Raw genomic sequence first — 23,034 nt, forward strand, 5'->3', positions numbered from 1 at the left:
GGAGAAACTGGAAATGATAGTGGCAAAGACAAGGCAGAGGAAAGTAGAATGTGGTAAGGGTAGTAGCAGACTGTTTATTCTAATTTTAAAAGATTCAGCTGACATCACGCAACAGATTTCCAACCCACGCAGAGGCATGATGATGACATCGGCTTCAATGTAATGTAAGGATGAGGGGTGGAGACACAGTGTCTCCCTGTGAGGAAGCACTGAGATTGCCTGAGAGAGGGTAGGGGCCCCTCCGGGAGCCAGGAGTCCCACCTGCACTGGAGGCAGCATGACACACAGCTGCCTGTCCACAGCCTGCCTCACTTGGACCTACTGGCAGTTTGTATGTTGGTATTTCTGTTGAAGTAGCTCTGAAGGATCCCAAGCAAGGGTTGTGCAAGTCTGTATTACATTCTAAGAAAGCTGAGAATCGCTGTCCCCATTTAGGAAACTTCATCCTCTCTATCTAGACAACATGCCATAGGGAGAAGGTGGAAACTGAGAGAAGTATAGATGTTGTGCTTTGACTAATTAATCAAGGGAAATACTTACTACCACGGCCTCCTAGGCTGCTGAGCATTTGTTAGCCATTACCGCTGCAAAGCCCAGGCAGGCAATGGTCAAGGAAGGACAGTTATTTCCCCACAACTGGTTGCTCAAGATGGACTCGCACAACTCATCATCTCAATGTCCTAGTCTTTCACAGTCTGGCTGCATTTAATGGAGAAATAGTTTTATATCTGAAAGTCACCTGGGGTTGCACTGTGTTGTGTGGCATTCAATATATCCCACTCTCTGGAAAATTTAAGGACAAGCACATAATACTGTATCTTTGTTTTGAATAACAGACACAGCCTTTGGTGGGGTGAGGGAGTGAAGACTAAAAGTAACAGATTTTATCTTCCTCCCTGTTTTCCAATGAGGCACTACAAGCGTAGCAAAAAGATTGGTAAAATGCCATTTCATCTAAACAAATCACTCGTTGACTGTTACAGACCTAAGAAAGGGTCACACGTGCATGCTTTTCAGAATGACACATCAAAACCAAAGTGAAATAGCTTTGATAATGCTGATGTCCTTAGCTGTAGTCCAGCAGAACTATGTCATATATAAAGTCAGGAAAGCTCATCCCTCAGAGAGGTTCTTCTCTCTCTGTGGTCTCATGTTCCATGCTAGTTTGGATAGAGGAGCTATCCACATTTCACTCTTCCCTGTCTTCTTTCTTCCTTTCCATATGGATGTATGTTAAAGCAAGAGAATTTCCAAGCCATACTTTCAGTTCAGAGGGAAGGGCAAATTGACTTTCCTGAAGTCTAGGAACCTAGGACCAATCTGAACTGACATGTAGACAATACTGAATTGAAAGACCTTGAATGATTTAGAGGGTTTCAAAAGCCCCCAAAGGATTTAGATGACAACGACATTGGAAGAGAAATAATTTAACGGAGAAAAGGGAGAGGCCAAATTTTATTTTGAGTGGTTGAGTGAGCTTTCTCTCATCCAGTGGAGTCCTCTGCTTCTCAGAGCTCAAAAGGCTTGTGGATTTTATCTGCTCAGCGGAGGTGGTGAGCAACTCTGATGTGAAAGGCGAAGGTGCTGCAAATGTAAAACATTGAGGAACTTTTTTTTTCCTCGGTTGCCATCTAGTGGAAACTTTGCTCTCTGCAGTGCGTTCTTCGTAACAGCATTTCCATCCCGGAGCTCGCTGAGCTGTGCAGATGATTGCGGCGCTGAAAACAGGGGCTCCTTATCGCACGTGTGCTGTGCTTTGTAAGTTACAGCAAGCTCTTGCCAGGTCAAGAAATTACACCGTAAGATGCAAGAATGGCACAGGTGTTTCTGAGAAGCTTCTCTTTTACCAACATCGGGAAATGGCGCTAGCAAGAGGTGAGGTATCAGGATGGAAGGGCTCAGGTCGTAACCTGGTCATCTCTCATGTCACGGGTTGCTAATGATGGACAGTTATTGTGCATATGGCCCTGTTCCAGTCAGGTGAAAAGCCAGCTATAGGTTAACATGTATATAGTTAAGGTGTACTTTATCTTTAGTCAGGACAAGTGTATCTTAAATACTAGCCTTGTACTATTTTAGAAGTTTATGACAACTGGATTAAGATGTGTTGCTAAAGAAGTGGGATTATACTGGGAAAAAAATGCCATTAATTTTCCTTAACTCATGATTTTAAATTATTTGTAGTGTTCCTTAGGGTTTTATGAGTCACTATAAAATGTTCTTTGAAAACAATTTGAAATGTAAATCCAAATTCCTGGAAAGTACCAGAATAATTCATTTTAGAGAGTTCATCCGTGTGCAGGCACTGGAACACTGGTTAGACTTCAGCCCTGTGATCAGAGTCATTTGGTGAGACCCTTTCTTCTGTAACCTTTTTTTCCTCCTTCTTCCCTGGCCCAGCCAGTGCCACGTATTTTGGCACCGATTAGTGTATCCATGTTAGGTGCTTGTAATCCAATTGTCTCTCCTCTGCTCACCAATCTTTTACTCACTTTCCTTCTTGGTCAAGACAACATTTCTCTTGCTGTCATCCTGACTTGCTTCACGTAGCCTGATCCAAATCTCTGCTGAAGCAATGCATGTGATTCATGACCCCATAGTGCTGTTGGAAAGGAACTAAAAATTCACTATCCAGAAGCTGTGAGACATGATGAGTATCTGCAACCCATATGGAGAACTACTGGCAATTAGCCTCAACACTTAAGCAAAATGATTCACTTTAACTTTTAAGTAAAAATCTATACCAAGAATTTCTAGAAAATCCCTAGATAAGCTGCATAACTGCAAGCTTTTTGTAGCTCTCCCTGTCACTACACTGCATTCAGCAAATAAAATCAGTCACTAGGTCTTACCTACTAACAAAAGAACTTTGGCAGTTTTCACGTTGTCTTTTTCTGTATAGGAAAAAATTAGTACTCAGTACTCCATTCTTCAAAAAAAAGTCTTTGTTAATGTTTTTCCTCCCTCGTTTTTCTTATATTTAAATAAAGATATGCAGAGCCTTGAAAAGTTGCTGAGGGATGCAGTAATATATGGGCAGCCTCGAAGCCACAGAGCGTGGAGAAAAATTATCATCCTCGTGGAGGGCATTTACAGGTATGTTTGTGTTTTTAGAAATGTGAGTAGTCTTTATCATTTCTGAGGACAAAACAGTAAGTGACAGAATGATGAGTGAAGCAAATATTGAGTCTAGGTAGCTGAGAGAAATCTTAACAAGAGAGGAAGTGACAATAACAGTCTGTCATCACATAAATATGTATTTTCCGTTATATTGGCCTGAGCCCTGGTGTAACGTGGGCTGAACAAGCCCAGCTTTCTCACTCTGCCTTTATGGGAGAGGTGCTCCAGCCCCCTGATCATTTTTGTGGCCCTCCTTTGGACCTGTTCCATTAGGTCCTTAATCTGTTGAGGGCCTCAGAGCTTGACACAGTACTCTAGGTGACATCTAACCAGAACAGGTTAGCAGAACCACCTCCCTTGATCTGCTGTCCATGCTTCTTTTGATGCAGCCCAGGATGTGATTTGTCTTCTGGGCTGCAAATGCATATTGTTGGCTTATGTTCAGCTTTCAGTGCACCAGTATTCCCAAATCCTTTTCTTCACAGCTGCTCTCCATCACATCCTGCTCCAGACTGTATTGATAATTGTTGCACTTGACCTTGTTGAACCTCATGAGGTCCTCCTGGGCCCACTTCTCCTGGTTTTCCGTGTCCTTTTGACTGATATCCTGTCCTTCTACCGTATCAACTGCACCACTTAACTTGGCATCATCTGCAAACTTGTTGAGGATTCATTCAGTTCCACTGCCTATGTCATTGATGAATGTACTAAACTGCACTGGTTCCAGTATGGACCCTTGAGGGACACCACCTGTCACCCATCTGCATCTGGACATCAAGCCATTGACCATTACCCTCTGGGTACAATCATCCAGCCAATTTCTTATCCATTGTACAGTCCACCCATCAAATCCTTGTCTTTCTAATTTAGAGAGAAGGGTGCTATGGGAGACTGTGGCAAAAAAACTTGCAGAAATCCAGACAGATGATACCCATTGCCCTTCTCCACTGATGTAGCCATTCCACTGTAGAAAGCCACTATATTGATCAAGCAGGACTTGCCCTTGGTGAAGCTATACTAGTTCCCATGTCCTCCCTGTCCTCCATGTGCCTTATTAGAACTTCTAGGAGGACCTGTTCCATGATCTTCCCAGGAACAGAGGTGAGTCCCAGGGTCCTCCTTTCTGCCCCTTTTAAAAATGGATGTAATCTTTCCCTCTTCCAGTCAGCAGGGACTTTACCTGACTGCTGTGACTTTTCAAATATCACCAAGAGTGGCTGGACAACTACACCAGTCAATTCTCTCAGTACTCTGGGATGCATCTCATAAGGTCCCATAGTCTTTTATACCTTCAGGTTCCTCAGATGGTCACAGACCTTGTATCCACTTACAGTAGGAGTGGATCTGGACAGTAAGAGGGTTTGCAGGGATCTGGGCAAGGCTACTGTGGTGATAACAAGAGAGGGAGGGAGTAGAAGGATAGTTTTGGGAATAACAACACCTGCATCAGGGAGAAGGGAACCAGAAACACTCAATCGTAGGATGTGACATGGTGTGTAAAAGCAACATTTAACTTGTACATGTGAATTCTGTCATGCATTGCCAAAATATAGCCAGCCTGGATGGACAGTCATTTATGCCATTGTATGGAGAAATGACTGCAGAGTCAAGGTGATTAGCTCTTTTCATGAGGAACCTTTTAAAATCTCATGTCATCACAATTCCATAGTAGTCAGTGCTTCCTTTTTAGCTAAGATTTTTCCATCAGCAAAGAGAACAAATCAGACCTTATCTAAACACCTGTCACTCAGAGCTGAAATAAGTTGGCAGCAGATCAGCTGATTCAAAGCAGGCCAAAGGTCTCCTTTCAACCAGAATAAACAGAGCAAAACTGCAAATAAACATAACTTGGCACTACTAAAAGAAAGCTCAGACTTAAGGACTTTGATCATGCATAAATTAAGTGGACCACCAACATTTTACTGACAAATATTCCCATCAATCACATGGCCTGCAGAAAATGCTCCAGCTGCTGAGCTTTGTTAAATATTTTGCCTTGATTATTTACCACCGGGGAGCAAGAAGATAGTCTGGTGACACAGAAACATGGATTAGTCCAAGGAGTGAGACAAACCCACTGTCAGCTATTTGCAATTGTAGTTATACTTCCAGATATAAATTTGAGATAGAGTTTTCTTTTCCTCTGCTCATAGAACCACAGAATTTAGAGTTGGAAATTACTTCCAGAGATCAAATCGAACCCCTCTGCCAAAGCAGGATCACCTAGGGCAGGCCACACAGGAACACCTTCAAGCAGGTTTTGAAAGTCTCCAGAGAAGGAGTCTTGATGACCTTTCTGGGCAGCCTGTTCCAGTGCTCAGTCATAGAATCATAGAATCAACCAGGTTGAAAGAGACCTCCAAGATCATCCAGTCCAACCTAGCACCCAGCCCTATCCAGTCAACTAGACCATGGCACTAAGTGCCTCATCCAGTCTTTTCTTGAACACCTCCAGGGATGGTGCCTCCACCACCTCCCTGGGCAGCCCATGCCAATGGCAAATCACTCTCTCTGTGAAGAACTTCCTCCTAAAATCCAGCCTATACCTACCCCAGCACAACTTAAGACTGTGTCCCCTTGTTCTATTGCTGGTTGCTGGGGAGAAGAGGCCACCCCCTACGAAGCATCTCCCCATGTTGAGGTGGAACTTCATGTGTTCTATTGCTCCAGTTGGAAAAGACCTTTAAGATCATGGAGTCCAACCTTCAACCTTCTGCAGTTCAAAGGATATTTCATTCTCAAAAGTCTGAAGAACCTTGTCTTGTAATACAAAATAAAAGCATGCTAAATCTCAGAGAACCTTGATAAAAAAAATCCATAAAGTCCATTCGGCCCCATAAGGGCTAAATAATATTAAGACCTCTTATGCCCTGAGTGTACTTGCTTTTGAAAGGCATAAAGTAAAAGTAAAACAAAGCTCAGATCTTCTAGTAATCTCTCACTGGAAACTACCCCTAGAAATAGCTATGTTGGTTGGTTATTTTATTTTCACTGTCTAAGCAGATCAGAAATTGAAGATGTTGGGTTAGTTTTGAAAGCAAGTCTGCTCTGACTTGAGGGAGAGCACCATGCACCCCAGCATGCTGAATCTCTGCCATCACGCCAACCCAAAGCATAGGCAGCTGGTCTGTCCTTGCAACATTGCTGGGAATGGGCTCACAGGCCATGGTTTAAGCCAATAAGTAGCTACTGACATTTCATTAGGAAAATAAAAGCTTGAGAAAAAAGTATTAGAAATAACTTTCACTTGTTGAGTGAGCAGGCTCTTTTCTTTCTGGGCCTATGACTTCTGAAAGAGGATAAAATTTTCCAGCCCCATATTGGCTGTGTTAGTTCTCTTGAAGGTTTGCCAGATGCTAAATTAGCATTCATCTGAAGGGTTTAAGAGGAGGTAAAGTATTGCTAATGTATTCTTCTCACAATAGCTAATATTTTTTTCCTGAAAGGACTTAATTCATGCTTCAGGGACAACTAATATGGAATTTAAATAACTTGGTCTGAGCTATTCTCCAAGTTAAAATATCTTGACTTCAAGTTCGGCTTGGCAAATTTTTACATAAATGCTTTTTTTTAGAGATGCAAAGGAAACACTAAAGCTTTCCTTCTTTTTTGAAAGAAATGTTATATGGGACACCATAGTCTTAGTATGGTGATACTGATAGTGTGGAAAAAATGTGCCTTGTGTTACCATTAGGAGTATGTTAAAGCATTTACACCGTGTAAGCCCTGACTTATCAGCTGGCAATGTTTGAAAGGGGTCATGCACAAGGTTTTCTGGAACTCAAACTTGTGTTTGAAACCATAAGCCCCAGATTTTGCTTGGTTACAACTGAACACAGGCTTGGCCCCTTGACTTGGGAAGCACTCAAGCTACATGTCAAAAAAAACCCAACAGCAAGTATATATTTGTTTGCTTTTTAATGTCTCTGTTATCTTAAATAGAAAAAAATAAGCCCAGTATTAAATATAATTACTAGTGAAAGCTGGTTCTTAACTTGAACTAGCCTAGGAGCAGTTTTCTGCATTCCAAAGTGGAAAAGACCATCTAGCCATCAATCTTCAGTACAAAAAGCATGAACAAGTTTTGGCAGTGTCCAAGGCACAAGTTAAACTGATTTGCTAAATCATATTTCTATTATTTAAATTCCAGCTAATGTTTTCCTTGGCTTCTACTGTTTCCAGTTCAGGATTAATCGGTTACTGTGTTCTTAGATGTTTGCGGCAGGCTTCTGCTCTCTTGCACACATATTTACCTAGCAGCCAGATAGGCCCAGGGCAGGAGTTATGGGGCACCAGAAACGGATCATAGAATCATAGAATCAACAAACAGATTGTTTTTCATTTGGTTTTTTTCTCCTGCTTTAATTTAATTTGGGTATTTTCCTTTTCAGCTGAGAAAATAGCTCTCTGATCAGTTAGATATTGTCACGTGCCTTTTCATGTACATTAGAAGTTCCTTGGGATTCAATGGCAATACCATAGGAAATTTATCAGGGTTGTTTTTTATTTCCTGGGATTAAGTGAAAAGAAATGGGGTAACATTTAATGGCTTTGGCCATGGACCAGCACTGCAGGTTAACATTTCTATTGTTTCAGTGAATGGGATTATGAGTGTGGAATGCAAAAGCAGGGTTGAAAACTTTCCTTCAAACTTGCTCTAAACTATGAAATAGATTTTCGTATGAATGTGCAAGGTTTATATAAGAAAACAATACCTAGAGTAAACACTAAAATGGAATGCATACAGCTTGGGAGTAACAGGTCAGATAAGAAGAGATTTTCCCAGTTTCAAACTAGCCTAACAGGGGAACAGATGAAGTTTTCAAATGTTGAAAGGACAGTGGATACTATAAGGGCATGGTTAGAGATGTTGAGTGATGCACTTAGGAGGAAGACAAATAGGTTGAATATCAGTAAGATGTCAGTAAATTGATCTTCCTGTCAGGGAAAAAAAAAATTGAAACTGTGGTGCCATAGTAGGATGTGGAAAACTTTTCCTGAGAAATTTTAGAATAAGCTGGACAAAAACTTTCAATGTCCTGTCAAGAGCAATGCTGGGTTCCAAGTGAAGTGACCACCACAAGGGCATGCCTCTTGTCCCTCAAAGCACCCAGCTCCACAATTCATCATCTGCATCAGGTGGCTTGGTAGGGATTGAATCAAAATTCAGTAATCCCAAAATTTTGAGTAACCTTCTCACATCTGTATGTAGATTCAAACTGAGTATGTACTGAAGCAAGGTTTTGTGCCAGCCCACTGAGCAAGGGAAAAGAGGATCGGCTGTAATCTAGAAACCTTTACATCCCTGCCACCAAGCTAATAATTTCTGCTACAAGGATAAAATGTAACACTGCATGATGAGAACATCTGACTGAGTCTGAGCCAGCTTATGTTCACCTGCATCCAGCTTTTTTTGATGTGCCCTGTGTGCTTAAGCAGATCTGGAAACAAATCAATAGCTTTTTAAAAGGAATAAGACCAATCTGAGACAGAACAATCACACTTCTGGCTCTCTGGTTTAAACTCATTTTACATCAATATTTACTTGAGGACTCAGTAAACTTTCCATTTCGGCTGCCCAAGAAGTTATGTGAAGTGAGCTTCATCTTGGAGCAATTCTAAACAGACATGTGTTCATATCACAAACTGTCTCCCAGGGTCAGAAGAGAGACCAAGAACACAGTAGGCAGCAAAAACAACATCAGAAGGGCTGAGGCCCATTTGAATGGCAGCATGGAGAATGTACACAAAACCAGCAGCACTTTTATCTACTCCATGGGCTCTTCAAGGCCATGTTAAGATCTCTGTCGATTATTGTAACATTGATGCCAGACAGGGTCTTTAAAGAGCAGTAAATCAACACTGAACAAGAATACAAGTGCCTTGATTTTGTAAACAGCTTAGAGTTCAAAGAGAAATCTGCTCATACAAGAAAAGTTTTCATTAAATCCTGTGCCTGCTCCTAGTGTTCTGGGATTCAGCAACAACTTTGTTTCCATTCCATAAATATGAAGCAAAGTAAACTCTTTAATTTACCATTTTTACTCTTGTCTTTCTGAAGATTAAGGCTATCTCTCCCATCCATGTAAATGTAATGATATCCATGACATCCATGTAAACATGGAACAACTATCATTGTCCTTCTCTGCCTAGCCTTCTCTCATCTGTCCAAGTGGAAGATGGGAATGGGATGGCTCTTTTCTTCCCTCTGTGGGGCTGCTCCTTGACACTACTCTTGCTTTCTGATCGTATAGCTAACCCACAGGCTGACCAGACTCAGCTGAAGCTGCATGTATGATGCTGTATGGCCAAGCACACCCAGTGGCTCAGTATTAATTTTAGCTAACTAATGCAATGACTCTGGGCTTCACGAGGACTGTGGGCTCTGTCCTTGTATTCATTAGGAAAATAGCTGTGCTGGTTCAAGTTGCTTCTCCCAGCTGCAAAAAGCCATTTGGGAAAAGTGAGCAAGCCCAGTCCTGCAGAGCTTGCCATACAAGCCCACGCATCCATGCTGTAGACCATGGTGCTGGTATACAGTCACACATCTGCCTCCTCTACACTTAGGCAAGACAGAAGGGCAAGATCTGGCAGTAGTCACCTGACCTCCAGGCACATACAGCCAGGGTCTCTGAACCTCCCAGTACAAGCAGCAAAAACAGTGCTTGTCTATGGCTGCTTATGGACAGATCTCATTGAAAACTGGAGACCAAGCTGTTTCCAAGCTGTTTCAGGAGACCAAAGGGTGAAGAAGGACTAAAACTGTCAGAAATTTCCCAAGTACTAAAAGTATATCCTGCATAACGCAGCCAGAACGGCAATAAGACAATCTGAGAAATCCACTGTTCCAGGATCTGAAAACTGATAAGGAGTTGTGTTGATCACAGCGCTCTTTTGTTCCTGCTTTTTGGGGACAAACTTGGTGTTTCCACTTACTGGAAGCTCTTGTAGCATTTGCAATCAGATACACCTTAGCCACAGGTGTTAGTCACCAAGCACTGGCTGCCCTAGCACACAACATCCTCTGTGTTTAATGGAAAGTGCTTAGCATTTGAAAACCTGCTCACTAGAGCTACTGGAAGATGGCATGTTTAACTCATAACAAAATAAATGCTGAGTGTCTTAGAGCATACCGAAGCAGAGCATAGCTGTAGTCATCTCACAAAGAGTTTCAAGAGATAATATTCTTAGAAACATAGATCATTTTGGTTGGAAGTGACCTTTAAGATCGTCAAGTAGCCGCCTTCTACTATTAATACTTCATCTTTATGAGATGGGAGTGCATTTCTTACTTATCTCCCTGGGCTTTCATTTTGCTGGGCACCTTCTCTGGTCCTTCTATCTTACTGATGTTAGATAGAATACAAAAGATTTATCATCTTTTCTTATTTCTAAAAATCTTAGTACACCATTAGGACAAGTTCAGAACATTTCCTTTTCTTGTGTGGCTGTAAGAAAGTGAAAAGGAAAAGAATAGAAACTTTTTTTCCTGTTGAGTAGCAAGCTACATTTCCTTAAAAGTGCATATTAGGAGCAGTAGTTGTCAGAAGTGGATTTGAGCTGCCTTTTCTGATTGCTGATTCTGTCCACTCTGAAGACTGGGACCTCTTAGAATTATGACACCACCTGTGTGTTTCTTGTGGCACATCTCTGTGTATTAGAGCAAACTCCTCTGCACTAGAGTGATTTGCCACAGTAGCTGACAATTAAGGAGGAACTGAGTGGTAGTAGTTCTTCATAATTCATTACAGTATTTGTTTTGTAGTAATGTGTAACGTGTTGCTTTGGGTGTTTGTGTCCCCATTACTTTATACTTCTTCACTTTTCAGGCATTTGGAAATTTTGCAACTATTTGACTTTTGATTGTTTGAGTTCTAAACCTGTTTGACTGGTTTATACTCACCTCTCAATGGGAAAGGATTGCAATTTTTCTCTGAACTCTAAATGCAGAGAGAGGTTCCAGAAGATGCTTCATGGAGAAGGCAGTTAATGCCCATATGTCTTGGCAGGATCTCCATAGCAAGAGATTGCAGGATTTGTTGTTCATCCATGATTCTCTTCATCCACAGCATGGAAGGGTCCATCGTGCGCCTGCCAGAGTTAGTCTCCTTGAAGAAGAAATACAAAGCCTACCTCTACTTGGACGAAGCTCATAGCATCGGCGCAGTGGGTGCAACGGGCCGAGGAGTTGTGGAGTACTTCGGTATGAGTCCTGGTGACGTTGACGTATTGATGGGAACGTTCACAAAGAGCTTTGGTGCAGCTGGAGGATACATAGCTGGCAAAAAGGTAAAAGGAAAACGCTAACATTTTAACATCAAGGAGGGGGGGGAAGTACCTTCTTGTCATGTTTGCTATATTTTGTTACCTTTTCACACAGTGCTTTACAGTAGTACTATTCTAAAGTTAGCACCTTTGTTGTCTGGATCCCAAATGCACATCAAGCAGTCAGGCTTTCTCATATTTTTCTAAAGTTCATATTATGCAATTTGCTTGGATTGGGTATGTCTGTGCCACACTGGTTGTTGTTTGTCTTGGAAATGTTTAGACGCATTGTGGTTGCCTAAATATACTTCACTACGTTAATTTGCATGCAGACTGCTTGTTACTTTGTTTCACATTTGTAAACAGTGTGTGGAGCAATATCAGAGATAAAAGCCACAGCTCCATCCGCTAATAATAAAATTCCTAAACAGTCATGAATTTTTATAGTTGCAGTTTTTAGGAGGATGGAGAAAGAAGATTACTGAGGGCCTTTTGCAATAGTAAAATCTGTGTCCTCAGTTGCTCTGCATACATCAACAAAACAGCCTCTTGCCAACAATAGATGTCAACAAAAAAGTAGAGCCGAGTTTGTTTTAACTGGGGGTGTAGAAGAGAAAGCATAATCAGCACCATTGTGAAATGTCATCAGGTTTGTTGCTTGGCAGAGATATCACGTGGTGGCTGAGTATTTACCGTTTCCATACCCTGCTGAACGTATGTCTTAAGTAGTTTGCTGAATGATTAGGAAGCCTGTTTAGACAGACCATGTGGTCATCAGGTTTTCTTTGTGGTCATCAGGTTTCTTTGTGGTAAGGGAAACACTTCAGTAGAATAGAAGGGCTATAACAAATCATAAAGTGCCTCAGTCTTACTGTCTTTTTTAGGTTTGCCCAAATTATAGGAAGCCTAGACCTGTGAAAAGCAGTTTAAAGTAATTCATCATCTAATCCTTGGGAGTTCTCTTAAATTAAACTGGGATGCTTTTTTCACACCTGTGAATATCACTAAGCTTTATCTGAGGCTTTCAGGCCTTGATGGCAGCTGTTGACCCAATTCACTCAGCAAACTCAATTTAGTCTCTGCAGAGAGAAAAAAAATCACTGTTTATTGTGTATCAGCTAGAGAACAGAAGCTTTCTCAGCTGTTTGGTCAGACCTCTAGGATTACAATTGCAATACAGCAATGCACAGCCTGTATGAGGTTAGATAGATCTTTAGCCTTAGCATTTGATTTGCAGCACAGACCTGTCCAGGTGGTGGTAATTTGTGTTACTGTCTTTATTTGGTCTTTTTCTAGTAATATTTTTTTATCAAAAACAAATTTAGAGCAGGCTTCATCTCTTTCTCTCTACTATGCATACAGCTTGTAGCGTGGTCACTGTTACTCTAATGGGAGGTACAAGACATTGTATTAATAATGGTCTCAATAAAGCGCTGAGTTCCTCTCTTGATTTGGGAGAGTTGCTGGTGCTTTCAGACATGCCTGCTTTTTCTAGGAGCACAAGCAAATGACAAATCAAATACATCAACTCTTAAAATGACTGTCCCTGACAGACTGATGAGAAATTTCAACTGAAAGAATTGTATATGCTAATAGCCAAAGAGAGATGCCAATAAGGTTGCTTTACTGGGTTTTGTCTTGTGGCAGAGAGATTATTGATGTCATGTAGGTTTTGCTTCACTACCAAGAGAAGACCTGAGCAGTATTTTAAGTTCATTGATTTTTAAATGATTTTGCCTGCTTTATAGAAAAGCTTAGTACAGAAGTAAACATTGTTCTATTCCAGACCTTTGTTTCAGCTGTAATTGTCCTACTTATATGGCAAAGTATTTGCACCTGCCTGGTGTTTCTCCAGGCCATGCATTAACAGTGGCAGCCAAAAAAACCCAAACTGGTAACAGGCAAAACATCCTCTTCCTTTCTCGCATTCTCATTCCTGCAGTAGTTAAGAGAGCAATCTGCTGTTTGGCTAGGTCAGAGCTCATCCATGTTTTGTTTTGCTTATGTAAGGGCCTTGTGGACTTTTTACGAACACATTCTCACAGCGCTGTGTACGCCACATCTATGTGTCCACCCGTAGCAGAGCAAATCATCAGGGCAATGAAATGTCTCATGGGACTAGACGGGACAACACAAGGTAAGCCACCCTCTTCACCTGAACTGATTTCAGTTAGTACCAGAGCATCTGCTGAGTACAAGCACATGCTTCTTCAATGTCATTGAACAGCAAAGTAGTATGGGAAGGAAAGGCAAAGGAAATCATTCTTACTGTAAAATCTTCATGCTTGTAAACACTATCAGTGTATTTCTTTCTGGCTCTGTAGTTGCTAGCCCACTTTATTTTGCAGCAACAAGTAGAAATACAAGGCTTTTGACACCATCTGCCACAACAAGCTCCTGGCAAAGCTGGCAGCTCATGACTTGGACAAAATCATTCTGTTATGGGTCAAGAACTGTCTGGAGGGCCAGGCCCAGAGAGTGGTGGTAAATGGTGACACATCCAGTTGGCAGCTGACACTAATGATGTCCCTCAAGGATCAGTGCTGGGCCTGGTTCTGTTCAGTATCTTTATTGACGATCTGGATGAGGAGACTGAGTCCTGCATCAGTAAGTTTGCAGATGGCATCAAGTTAGGAGCAGGTGTCAATCTGTTGAAGGGTAGGAGAGCCTTGACAGGCTGGAAGGGTGGACAGAGGCCAATGGGATGAGATTTAACCAGGCCAAGTGCAGAGTTCTACACTTTGGCCACAACAACCCCAAGCAGTGCTACAGGCTGGGGACAGAGTGGCTGGAGAGCAGCCAGGCAAAAAGAGAGTAGCTGTTATCTACCTGGGGGTACTGGTAGACAGTAGGCTGAACATGAGCCAGCAGTGTGCCCAGGTGGCCAGGAGAGCCAATGGCATCCTGGCCTGTATCAGGAGCAGTGTGGCCAGTAGGATGAGGGAGGTTATTCTTCCCCTATACTCAGCACTGGTCAGGCCACACCTTGAGTCCTGTGTCCAGTTCTGGGCCCCTCAATTCAAGAGAGATGTTGAGATACTGGAATGTGTCCAGAGAAGGGCGACGAGGCTGGTGAGAGGCCTGAAACACAAGCCCCATGAGAGGAGGCTGAGGAAGCTGAGACTGTTTAGCTGGGAGGAGGCTCAGCAATGATCTCATTGCTGTCTTCAACTACCTGAAGGGTGGTTGTAGCCAGGAGGATATGTCCCAGGCAACCAGCAACAGAGCAAAGGGACAGAGTCTCTAGTTGTGTCAGGGGAGGTATAGGCTTGATATTAGGAGGAAGTTCTTCCCAGAGAAAGTGATTTGCCATTGGAATGGGCTGCCCAGGGAGGTGGTGGAGTCACTGTCCTTGCAGGTGTTCAAGAAAAGACTGGGTGGGGTACTCAGCACCATGGTCTAGTTGATTGGATAGAGCTGGGTGATAGGTTGGACTGGATGATCTTGGAGGTCTCTTCCAACATGGTTGAAAAAATAAAAATAACTGCCTTTTAAGTAGATTACCTCACTTTGTATGAGGGGCTCAGGAGTACAATCCTTCATTAATGGCCTAGATGATGTCAGCTTAACTTCTGTGTAAGCATGAACTTTTAAAATGGCAAGCAACTCAAGCCTGGCAAAAATATTCACACCAGATATTGTATGTTAAATTATAGTAGGGGAAGACTATTTTAATTCTTCCTTCTTCACTCGGGCATTAATAAATGTGCCCTAAAGCTAGTTCTGAAGAATACTCTGTCCCAGAAGTACTGAGGACTTAGTGTGTTTATGAAAAATAAAAGGAATTCTTATATTTCTTTCCTAAAGTTGCAGAGGCACACTGCAGTCTAGTTCTCTGTGTAATGTGCTTTCTTTGCAGCAAGCAACAAAATAGCTGTGGCACATCTATCTCGTAGTGATTCAAAGTGATAGTGAGAAGTATTCAACATTCTAGGGTTTCAATCCTAACTCAGTGTGGTGAGGCTTGAATGTGTATCATTTCTGCCAGGAATGCCTGAGAATCAGGTCATTGTATGACATGCAGTTGGAGACAGAGCTTCTGCTCTGAACTGCAGCACCGAGCTGTGCTATTTCTTCCATGTGTAGGACTAACAGTGTAATTCTGTATTAGGCGTCTCTCTTAAGTAGGACCACAATGAAGTGGGAATGGAAAGGGGGAAAGGTATATGAAAGCAAGTTAGATACTGTTCTGCACTATCCTGTTGCAGTGCCTTGAAGAGCAGTTTCAAACCATGATAAACGTGAGGCTGTTAAGACATTTGTCACAACCTTTTAGTGAAGCCAGAATTTACAAGACCTCAGTATACAAACAGAAGGGTGGAGAATTCAGTCCCAGTACCAGACTCTGCTGAGTGCAATCACAAGAGCAGCAAAACTCCCATGTAAAACACGGGCAATGGGGAACAGGTGCCTTTGGCATTTTGGCAGAGAAGTCAAGCTGTAACAGTTGTTCCCAACTTGAAATTTGAAAGGTCAAGACTGTGTATGCTGATGCCTACAACCTGTCCAATACATAAGACCAGTTCTGGCATGTTACTTCTGCCTTGGTGACTAGGCATGCAGACTGTCCCTGCACTAGCTGTAGGAAGCACTTGCCATCAGAGGGCGGCCTTAGACTAAGACTTCCCTGAGTGACGAATTTAGGGCTCCTAGAGATGCCGTGTGCGAAATATTAAACATGCAAAACATTTCCAAACCTTCAAAGCCTCTGAAAAAAATAGTTTCAGCTAGCGTGAGTCTGTATGCAGTTCTGTGCAGCCTAATGGAAGAACTTGGTTCAAGACAAGAGTCTTCTAAGACAACAGAATCACAGAAACATCCAGGTTAGAAAAGACCCTCAGGATTACCAAATCCAACCTAGAACCCTACTCTACAAGATTCACCTTAAACTGTATCCCTAAGCATCACATCCAAACGACCCTTAAACACATCCAGGGTTGGTGACTCAACCACCTCCCTGGGCAGCTCATTCCATTGCCTGAACACTCTCTCCCTGAAAAACTTTTTCCTAATGTCCAAACTAAACCTACCCAGTCTCAGCTTGAGGCCATTCCCCTATGATCTGTCTTCAATTACCTGTGAGAAGAGACCACCACCAGTCTCTCCACAATGTCCCTCCAGGTAGTCGTAGACAGCAATGAGGTTTCCCCTCAGCCTCCTCTTCTTCAAAGTAAACCATCCCAGCTCCCTCAGTGGCTCAGTGTGTCTGACTGTCTTAGGGCTCAGAGTTTGCAGCATTTTTCTTTTCCAGAAGCAGCGTTGTTTCAGGACACAATGTTTGTATTTCTGCACAGAATAAATACTTATTAAATCTTCTGCAAATTCTTTATGAAATAAATTAATCTTCTGTCAGCTTTTTAAAATTTGGCTTGTAATATGAAATGCAGATGAATAGAAAAGCAAATTCATAAATTACGTATTAGAACTTGGGGTATTGCACAAAGGCTAGCCAACTGCCTATGATGTGTAAAAAATGGTTCTTGTCCTTGTGAGCCAGACTCAGTATTTTAGGCTATTGTTTTTTCTTTCATGTGGCCTTCCCCTCATTAGGCTGTCTTGTGGACTACAAAAAAAAAAAAAACAACAGAGAAAATATGCTATGCTGGACCACTCTACAATGCTGCTATGGCATCAGAGAGAGGAAGGTAGTGGCTTAGGAGGGAGGAACAGAAGACAGAAAGTGCTGTCTCTTCTTAGATACTTTTGTTTCAAAGGACGGCAGCAGCCCTAGCTGAGTTGTTCTGGTCTGCTGAAACAGAAAATGGTGAATCCTGCATGTGATGTGAGCCCTCCTTGTGAGAGCATGAGCCATGTAGCAGACACACCTGGCAGATAAATTTTGGGTGATCCAGAGTTGCCAAAGGATGGTATGGACCCTTTGTTCTCTGTAAGCCTGTTGAATCAAAGGAATTGACCGCCTGGACAGATGGGCAGAGGCCAATGGGATGGCTTCAATAGCTCCAAGTGCAGGGTGCTGCACTTTGGCCACAACAACCCCATGCAGAGATACAGGCTGGGGTCGGAGTGGCTGGAGAGCAGCCAGACAGAGAGGGATCTGGGGGTACTGATTGATACCCACCTGAACATGAGCCAGCAGTGTGCCCAGGTGGCCAAGAGAGCCAGTGGCATCCTGGCCTGCATCAGGAATGGTGTGGTCAGCAGGAGCAGGGAGGTCATTCTGCCCCTGTACTCTGCACTGGTTAGACCACACCTTGAGTGCTGTGTTCAGTTCTGGGCCCCTCAGTTTAGGAAGGACATTGAGATGCTTGAGCGTGTCCAGAGAAGGGCAACGAGGCTGGGGAGAGGCCTTGAGCACAGCCCTACGAGGAGAGGTTGAGGGAGCTGGGATTGTTTAGCCTGGAGAAGAGGAGGTTCAGGGGTGACCTTATTGCTGTCTACACCTACCTGAGGGGAGGTTCTAGCCAGGAGGAGGTTGCTCTCTTCTCTCAGGTGGCCAGCACCAGAACGAGAGGACACAGCCTCAGGCTATGCCAGGGGAAATTTAGGCTCGAGATGAGGAGAAAGTTCTTCCCTGAGAGAGTCATTGGACACTGGAATGGGCTGCCCGGGGAGGTGGTGGAGTCGCCGTCCCTGGGGCTGTTCAAGGCAGGATTGGACGTGGCACTTGGTGCCATGGTCTAGCCTTGAGCCCTGTGGTAAAGGGTTGGACTCAATGATCTATGAGGTCTCTTCCAACCTTGGTGACACTGTGATACTGTGAATTAATCTCACAAATCGATTTCAAGTGGAATTCTCTTCCTGCAGGATTATTTGGGATGTCCTTTATAAGGAAATATCCACTGATGGCTTGTACCCTGGAGGGCATTTCTGTAGGGGGGGGAGGTTTGCGAAAAACGCTGGGAATGTTTTGGGAAAGTATTAAATCTGTTTGTTAAAAAGTCCATATTAACCAGATGGTGCTTCTTGAAAAGAGCATACACTAATGGGATGGCAAATGTGTTAACCCAGTGTATTCTTACATGTGAATTTCATGGTAAACTCCCTGGAGATTGATAGAAAATTGAGAGAAGGAAGGGGAATTTGGTCATTTAAATTGCTGTTCTGAAAACTCTCTATTCTGTATTTTTTTTAGAATGTCACACAGTCATCTTTTCTATTTTCCCAGATACCATGATTCAATTTCTTGTAATTATCCTCCACTGATTTGTTAAGCAGCTGATCTAGAATAGAGTAGCATAGGTAGGGTTATATAGTGAGTAATGCCAGAGGCCAGAAATACAGCAATGCTGCTTGTGTTTATCATTACATATATAGAGATTGTTGTCTTCTATGTTGTCTTCCTTTATTTCCAATGAGTAAGAATGTGGTTACTTGGAAAAGAAATCAGGGTGTGCAGGACATGAATAGATGTTTACAGGCACAGGGGATACAGCTTCATTACAAGGAAGGGAACAGGTTAGTGTGAAGGTTTGGGTGTTACCTCCCCACCCCCCACCCCCCACCCCATACTTTGGAAAATCACCCAGACTAGACTCAGCTGCTCTGGAAATTGAATGAAGCTTTATATTTACAGCTCTAGCACAATATACAAGCAGATATTTACAATATATACAGAAATATACAACTTTAAAAGGTAATACAGAAACACAACACTCCTCCCAGAAACCAGAGTCCCTGGGAGGGGCTCCCAACCACTCTTTCACCTTCCTCCCACCCCTCTACTTTACGCAAGACTTTGCCTTGCGCTCAAAGTAGTTTGGAAGGTCAGCCAGAAGGGTTAGGAAGCAGATGGATTAGTCACACAGATGGCAGGTTAGATTAGAGAGAGAAGTTCAGCCCTGGAGAGAGAGAGAGTGACTCTGTGTTTGTGTTCTTGCTCTTATACATTTCAGCAAGCCTATGAGTGAAGTAGACATCATCATTGTTTCCTTTTCACAGCCTATAATCTAATTCTTCTTACCAAAACATTCTAGCTAGGCTCAAACTAGCAGTTAGCACTTTGGAAATAGTTCTATGAAACCTAAATTGGAAATTATCCACAACAGGCTTCTGTTTCAGGCTACAATTCTTTTCATTTCAATAAAAAGTTTTTAGTCCTTCCTCTAAAAGGTACAGAGGCTTGCAAATTTAGGAAGAAGCAAAGGGGTCAATTTAAAAAAAAATCCCCAAAGATTTTCAGTTTCTGCAGGCTTCTGGATGAAATTATTGTGGTAGCTTAGCTTAATCTATAATTTTTGCCATATCCATGAAATGCCATCTGAGTCTCATGATGTTACAAAGTCTCTGCTTGAAATGAACATTGAAAAATCTTAAGATCTGATGTGTGAAGGAGCATCTTCCAACTCGGTTTGGGGGGCCTGAATAGAGCGTCTTTCAGTCTGAGCAGAGGACTAGAGCTCTGAGCAACTGCATCCCACCTGCATTGTCAGGCACTCAGGGAAGTGAGCTAGGAAGATCAAAGAGAGAGGCAACTCTGACAAGCAAAGAAGACACAACAAGGAATAGATAATTGGGTGACAGGGAAGGAGACAAGAATCAAAATTTGATGCTGAGAAGATTGGTCAGAGAGGCTGTGAACAAAAAGAGCCTGATATGTGGAAGGGGGAGAAGAGGAACAAAGGTGCAAGAAACTACAGCAAACACGTGACCCTCCAAACCAGTGCTAATACCTTATACAGTTCTTGTTCTTCTCTGGTCAGCAAACTGCCATGGAAGCGTGCTAGCAAGATGTGTGCTTACCTTCCTTTGCAGCAGGAAACTGCAATTTGGAGGGGTAAGTTGTCACTTTAAAAGCACTGCACTGACATAAGTAAAAAATACAGAGAAGACATGGTGTCTCCTGCAGAAACTGTCTAAAAATACATGGGCAGGTCCCATATCAATATTTCTGACAGCCGTGAAGCATTAGCATCTCGAGACTGTGACCGGGAGGATGCCAGAGAGCCCACAGGCAGTTGTTACAGCTTCCTTCTTTTGCCATATTTTCTGCTCTGGCTTGAGAAACTGAGGCACAAGACCCCACACAGTTAGGAGACACTGGTTTCCTCAAAACTGATATATGCATGGTTGTTCTTGCGTGAGAGAGAGGGGTAGGGTGATGCTCCAGTTTAGGCCACAAACATACCTGGTTCTGGAGGACAGAATCGACTCTCACCCCTTTTCAGAAGTGAGAATGAGGCTACTGCACACTGATCGGAAGTTTTAAAGAGAAATTCTATTTATAAGAGCATATATACCAAAGGCAATGGGGTAGAATAAGTACAAGACTCACTATCTCTTAAGCTGTGATACTGGAAAAAGAATAGAATAGCAATATTACAATATCCTGGGACAAGCAGGTCTATCCCCTTGGGATGAGCCTCTGTCCCTGTGGTTTTGTTTAAGGGGGACCTGGTATCCCTCAAACTACCACAGATGGGGTCACTATGACCAAGTTCTCTGTTTCTTGAGTGACCTGTATCAAAAAAAGTCAGAAAATGACAAACAAAAATCACACAGGTGTTTCCAGTGTCATGTGAAATCATATTTTTAGTACAGCCCTGGCATTTTTCAATGTCATGTTTTACAGGACCCAACAGCTTGTAGAAGAAGACACATTTACTCTTGGTAACATATTGTCACAGATACTATCACAGTTCCTGTAATAGAGTTGTTCAAAAGCACACGAACTTCTGGCAGCTGGATTTCCTTTAGTAATGTCACAAGGCAGCAACTTCTACAGTTCAGTTCATACAGTCTGTAAAAAAAAAATGTGTTTTATCCCTCCTAAGCCTTTGTGAACTTTTCATCTCAAGTATGCCTCTCCTTATTTGTTAGGAGATGTGGGAAGCAGCAGTTCCCATGGCATTTACTCTTTACAACTCACAGTAAAGATTTTTTTTCTAGGTTCTCCTTGTGGCTTCTCATTACACCACTGGAGATACCTCAGGAAACTCAGCAGCTGCTTTAGTGGTTTTATCCCCACGATGAGCCTGCAGTTGACTCAGTGTATTTGGACCTTGCACAAATTTTCAAGTACACTTACTTGCATGCAACACAGCCCCTCCAGCTGCTACCTCAGACCTCTTTATTTTTCCTTTCTGCCTGAGGATATTAAAAGCATATTTTTACACTTAAATTTGCTAGGTAAAAAAATAGAACCACTAGGCAGACAGAGTTAAGACTGCTAGAAAATACAAGGCAATTCTCTTGATGACTAATAACAGATTATGTGATGTAAAAAGCAAATTGCAACATTTCCAAAGGCATCGTTTGTCTGTTTAATGCATGGCAAACAATAATTCTCCAGTAGCAGCAGGCACTTTTCATATGTTTTTAGGGATGCTGAAAGTTTTGAATCCCTATCTTCATAAATCAAATCTCCTTGTTTTGTTAAAAGACAATCCCTAAGGTTGTTTAGATAGAAAGTGTTTCCCTAAAATGTTAATTCACTTTGCCATTTGCGCTGATTGGTTTATCTTTTTGCAACTACTAGTTTTCATTTTTGTTTTTAGCAGACAGTTGTGGCATTTGAGCTCATTCAGACTGTGAGAAGCGGCAGATCCCTGCTTTCTGTCTATCCTTGATGTTAAAATTACTTGGGTTTTTTTTAAAGTTCCTTTTTAAAACCTTTCTGTTTGCTTTAGATTTTTGCATAACTGAAGGACTAACTCCCACAAATGCCCAGTTTTCAACATTTTCCACCTCTACCTGTGCTTAGCAATCTTTTGAAAACAATAGCTTTTGTTGTCACTGCCCTCTGAGAGTTCATAGAACTCAGTTTCACATCACTGTGACCCAGTGTAGACCAGTACTGGTGGAAGGGTGGGCAATCTTGACCTCTTTTTTTGCCTTTCCTCACTGCCTACCCCCTTATTTGTGCCCCTTTTCCTTATGCCAGCATTAGTGTTCATGCAGTCATGAAGTGAGCTGAATCAGAGACTGATCTAGCTGAAAAATAACCAATCCTCCCACAAATTGTTAGCCTACAGCCAAACTGGTTCCCTGAGCCAGCATACCATATGGCTACATGAATCCCAGTGCCAGGACTTGAACAGCTGGAGGCAAGAGGAGCAATCTCTTTTGAAGCAGAACATATCTGTGCCAGATTGAGCTGTTCATGAAACTATAGCTGTAAACTCTCATTCTGCAAGCTATTTAGTGGCAGACCCCTTGAACCTGTCCAAAACAGCTTGCACTTGTGCTAAAGTATATCTTTCGACTCTTCCCTCTCAAAGTCTCATTTTGCTACTTTGTTCTGAGATGATTACTTCTTCTCGGTCCTCATCAAGAAGGATGATTGAGCTGTGGCTTAATTTTAAGTTAATATTCCCAATAAATATGTGCTTAATTAATAGAGCTTGTTCCCTGTTTGTACAGCATTGGCTCCATGGATAGGGTTCCTAGTCAGTGTGATAGGGAAGATGCTAATGGTGATAATATGCTGTCACAATTGCTGTTTGTCTAAGCTGAATAACACAGATGTTTTCCCAGCAGTGGATGATGAAACAGAGCTGAATTCTGCCATCCTTACTAAAAAGGAGTGAGGCACATTGTTCCAGGAGAACCACCTGCCATGCATTCCATCTTGTGAAGAAAGTCGGAATGTATCCATGGAGGGTCAGCTGGTCTGAGTAAGCAGGGGCTTTGGAGTAATAGGCAAGAGTTCTGAAGACTGAACAAATTCTACCTCATTTAAAGTCACTTTTT

General features: G+C 42.4%; 1 protein-coding gene across 2 annotated transcripts in view; it reads left to right on the forward strand.

The window, feature by feature from the left end:
• The window catches only part of SPTLC3 (serine palmitoyltransferase long chain base subunit 3), a 91,043-nt gene that overhangs the window by 57,609 nt on the left and 10,400 nt on the right, over window positions 1–23,034 (forward strand). For both annotated transcript variants that reach the window (XM_064146781.1, XM_064146782.1), the window contains 3 exons: window positions 2,991–3,096; window positions 11,190–11,409; window positions 13,396–13,522. In XM_064146781.1, the coding sequence (XP_064002851.1) occupies window positions 2,991–3,096; window positions 11,190–11,409; window positions 13,396–13,522 (453 nt within the window). The remainder of the gene's footprint in view (window positions 1–2,990; window positions 3,097–11,189; window positions 11,410–13,395; window positions 13,523–23,034) is intronic.

Source organism: Pogoniulus pusillus, chromosome 7 (genome assembly GCF_015220805.1).
Source record: "Pogoniulus pusillus isolate bPogPus1 chromosome 7, bPogPus1.pri, whole genome shotgun sequence".
NCBI lineage: Eukaryota > Metazoa > Chordata > Aves > Piciformes > Lybiidae > Pogoniulus > Pogoniulus pusillus.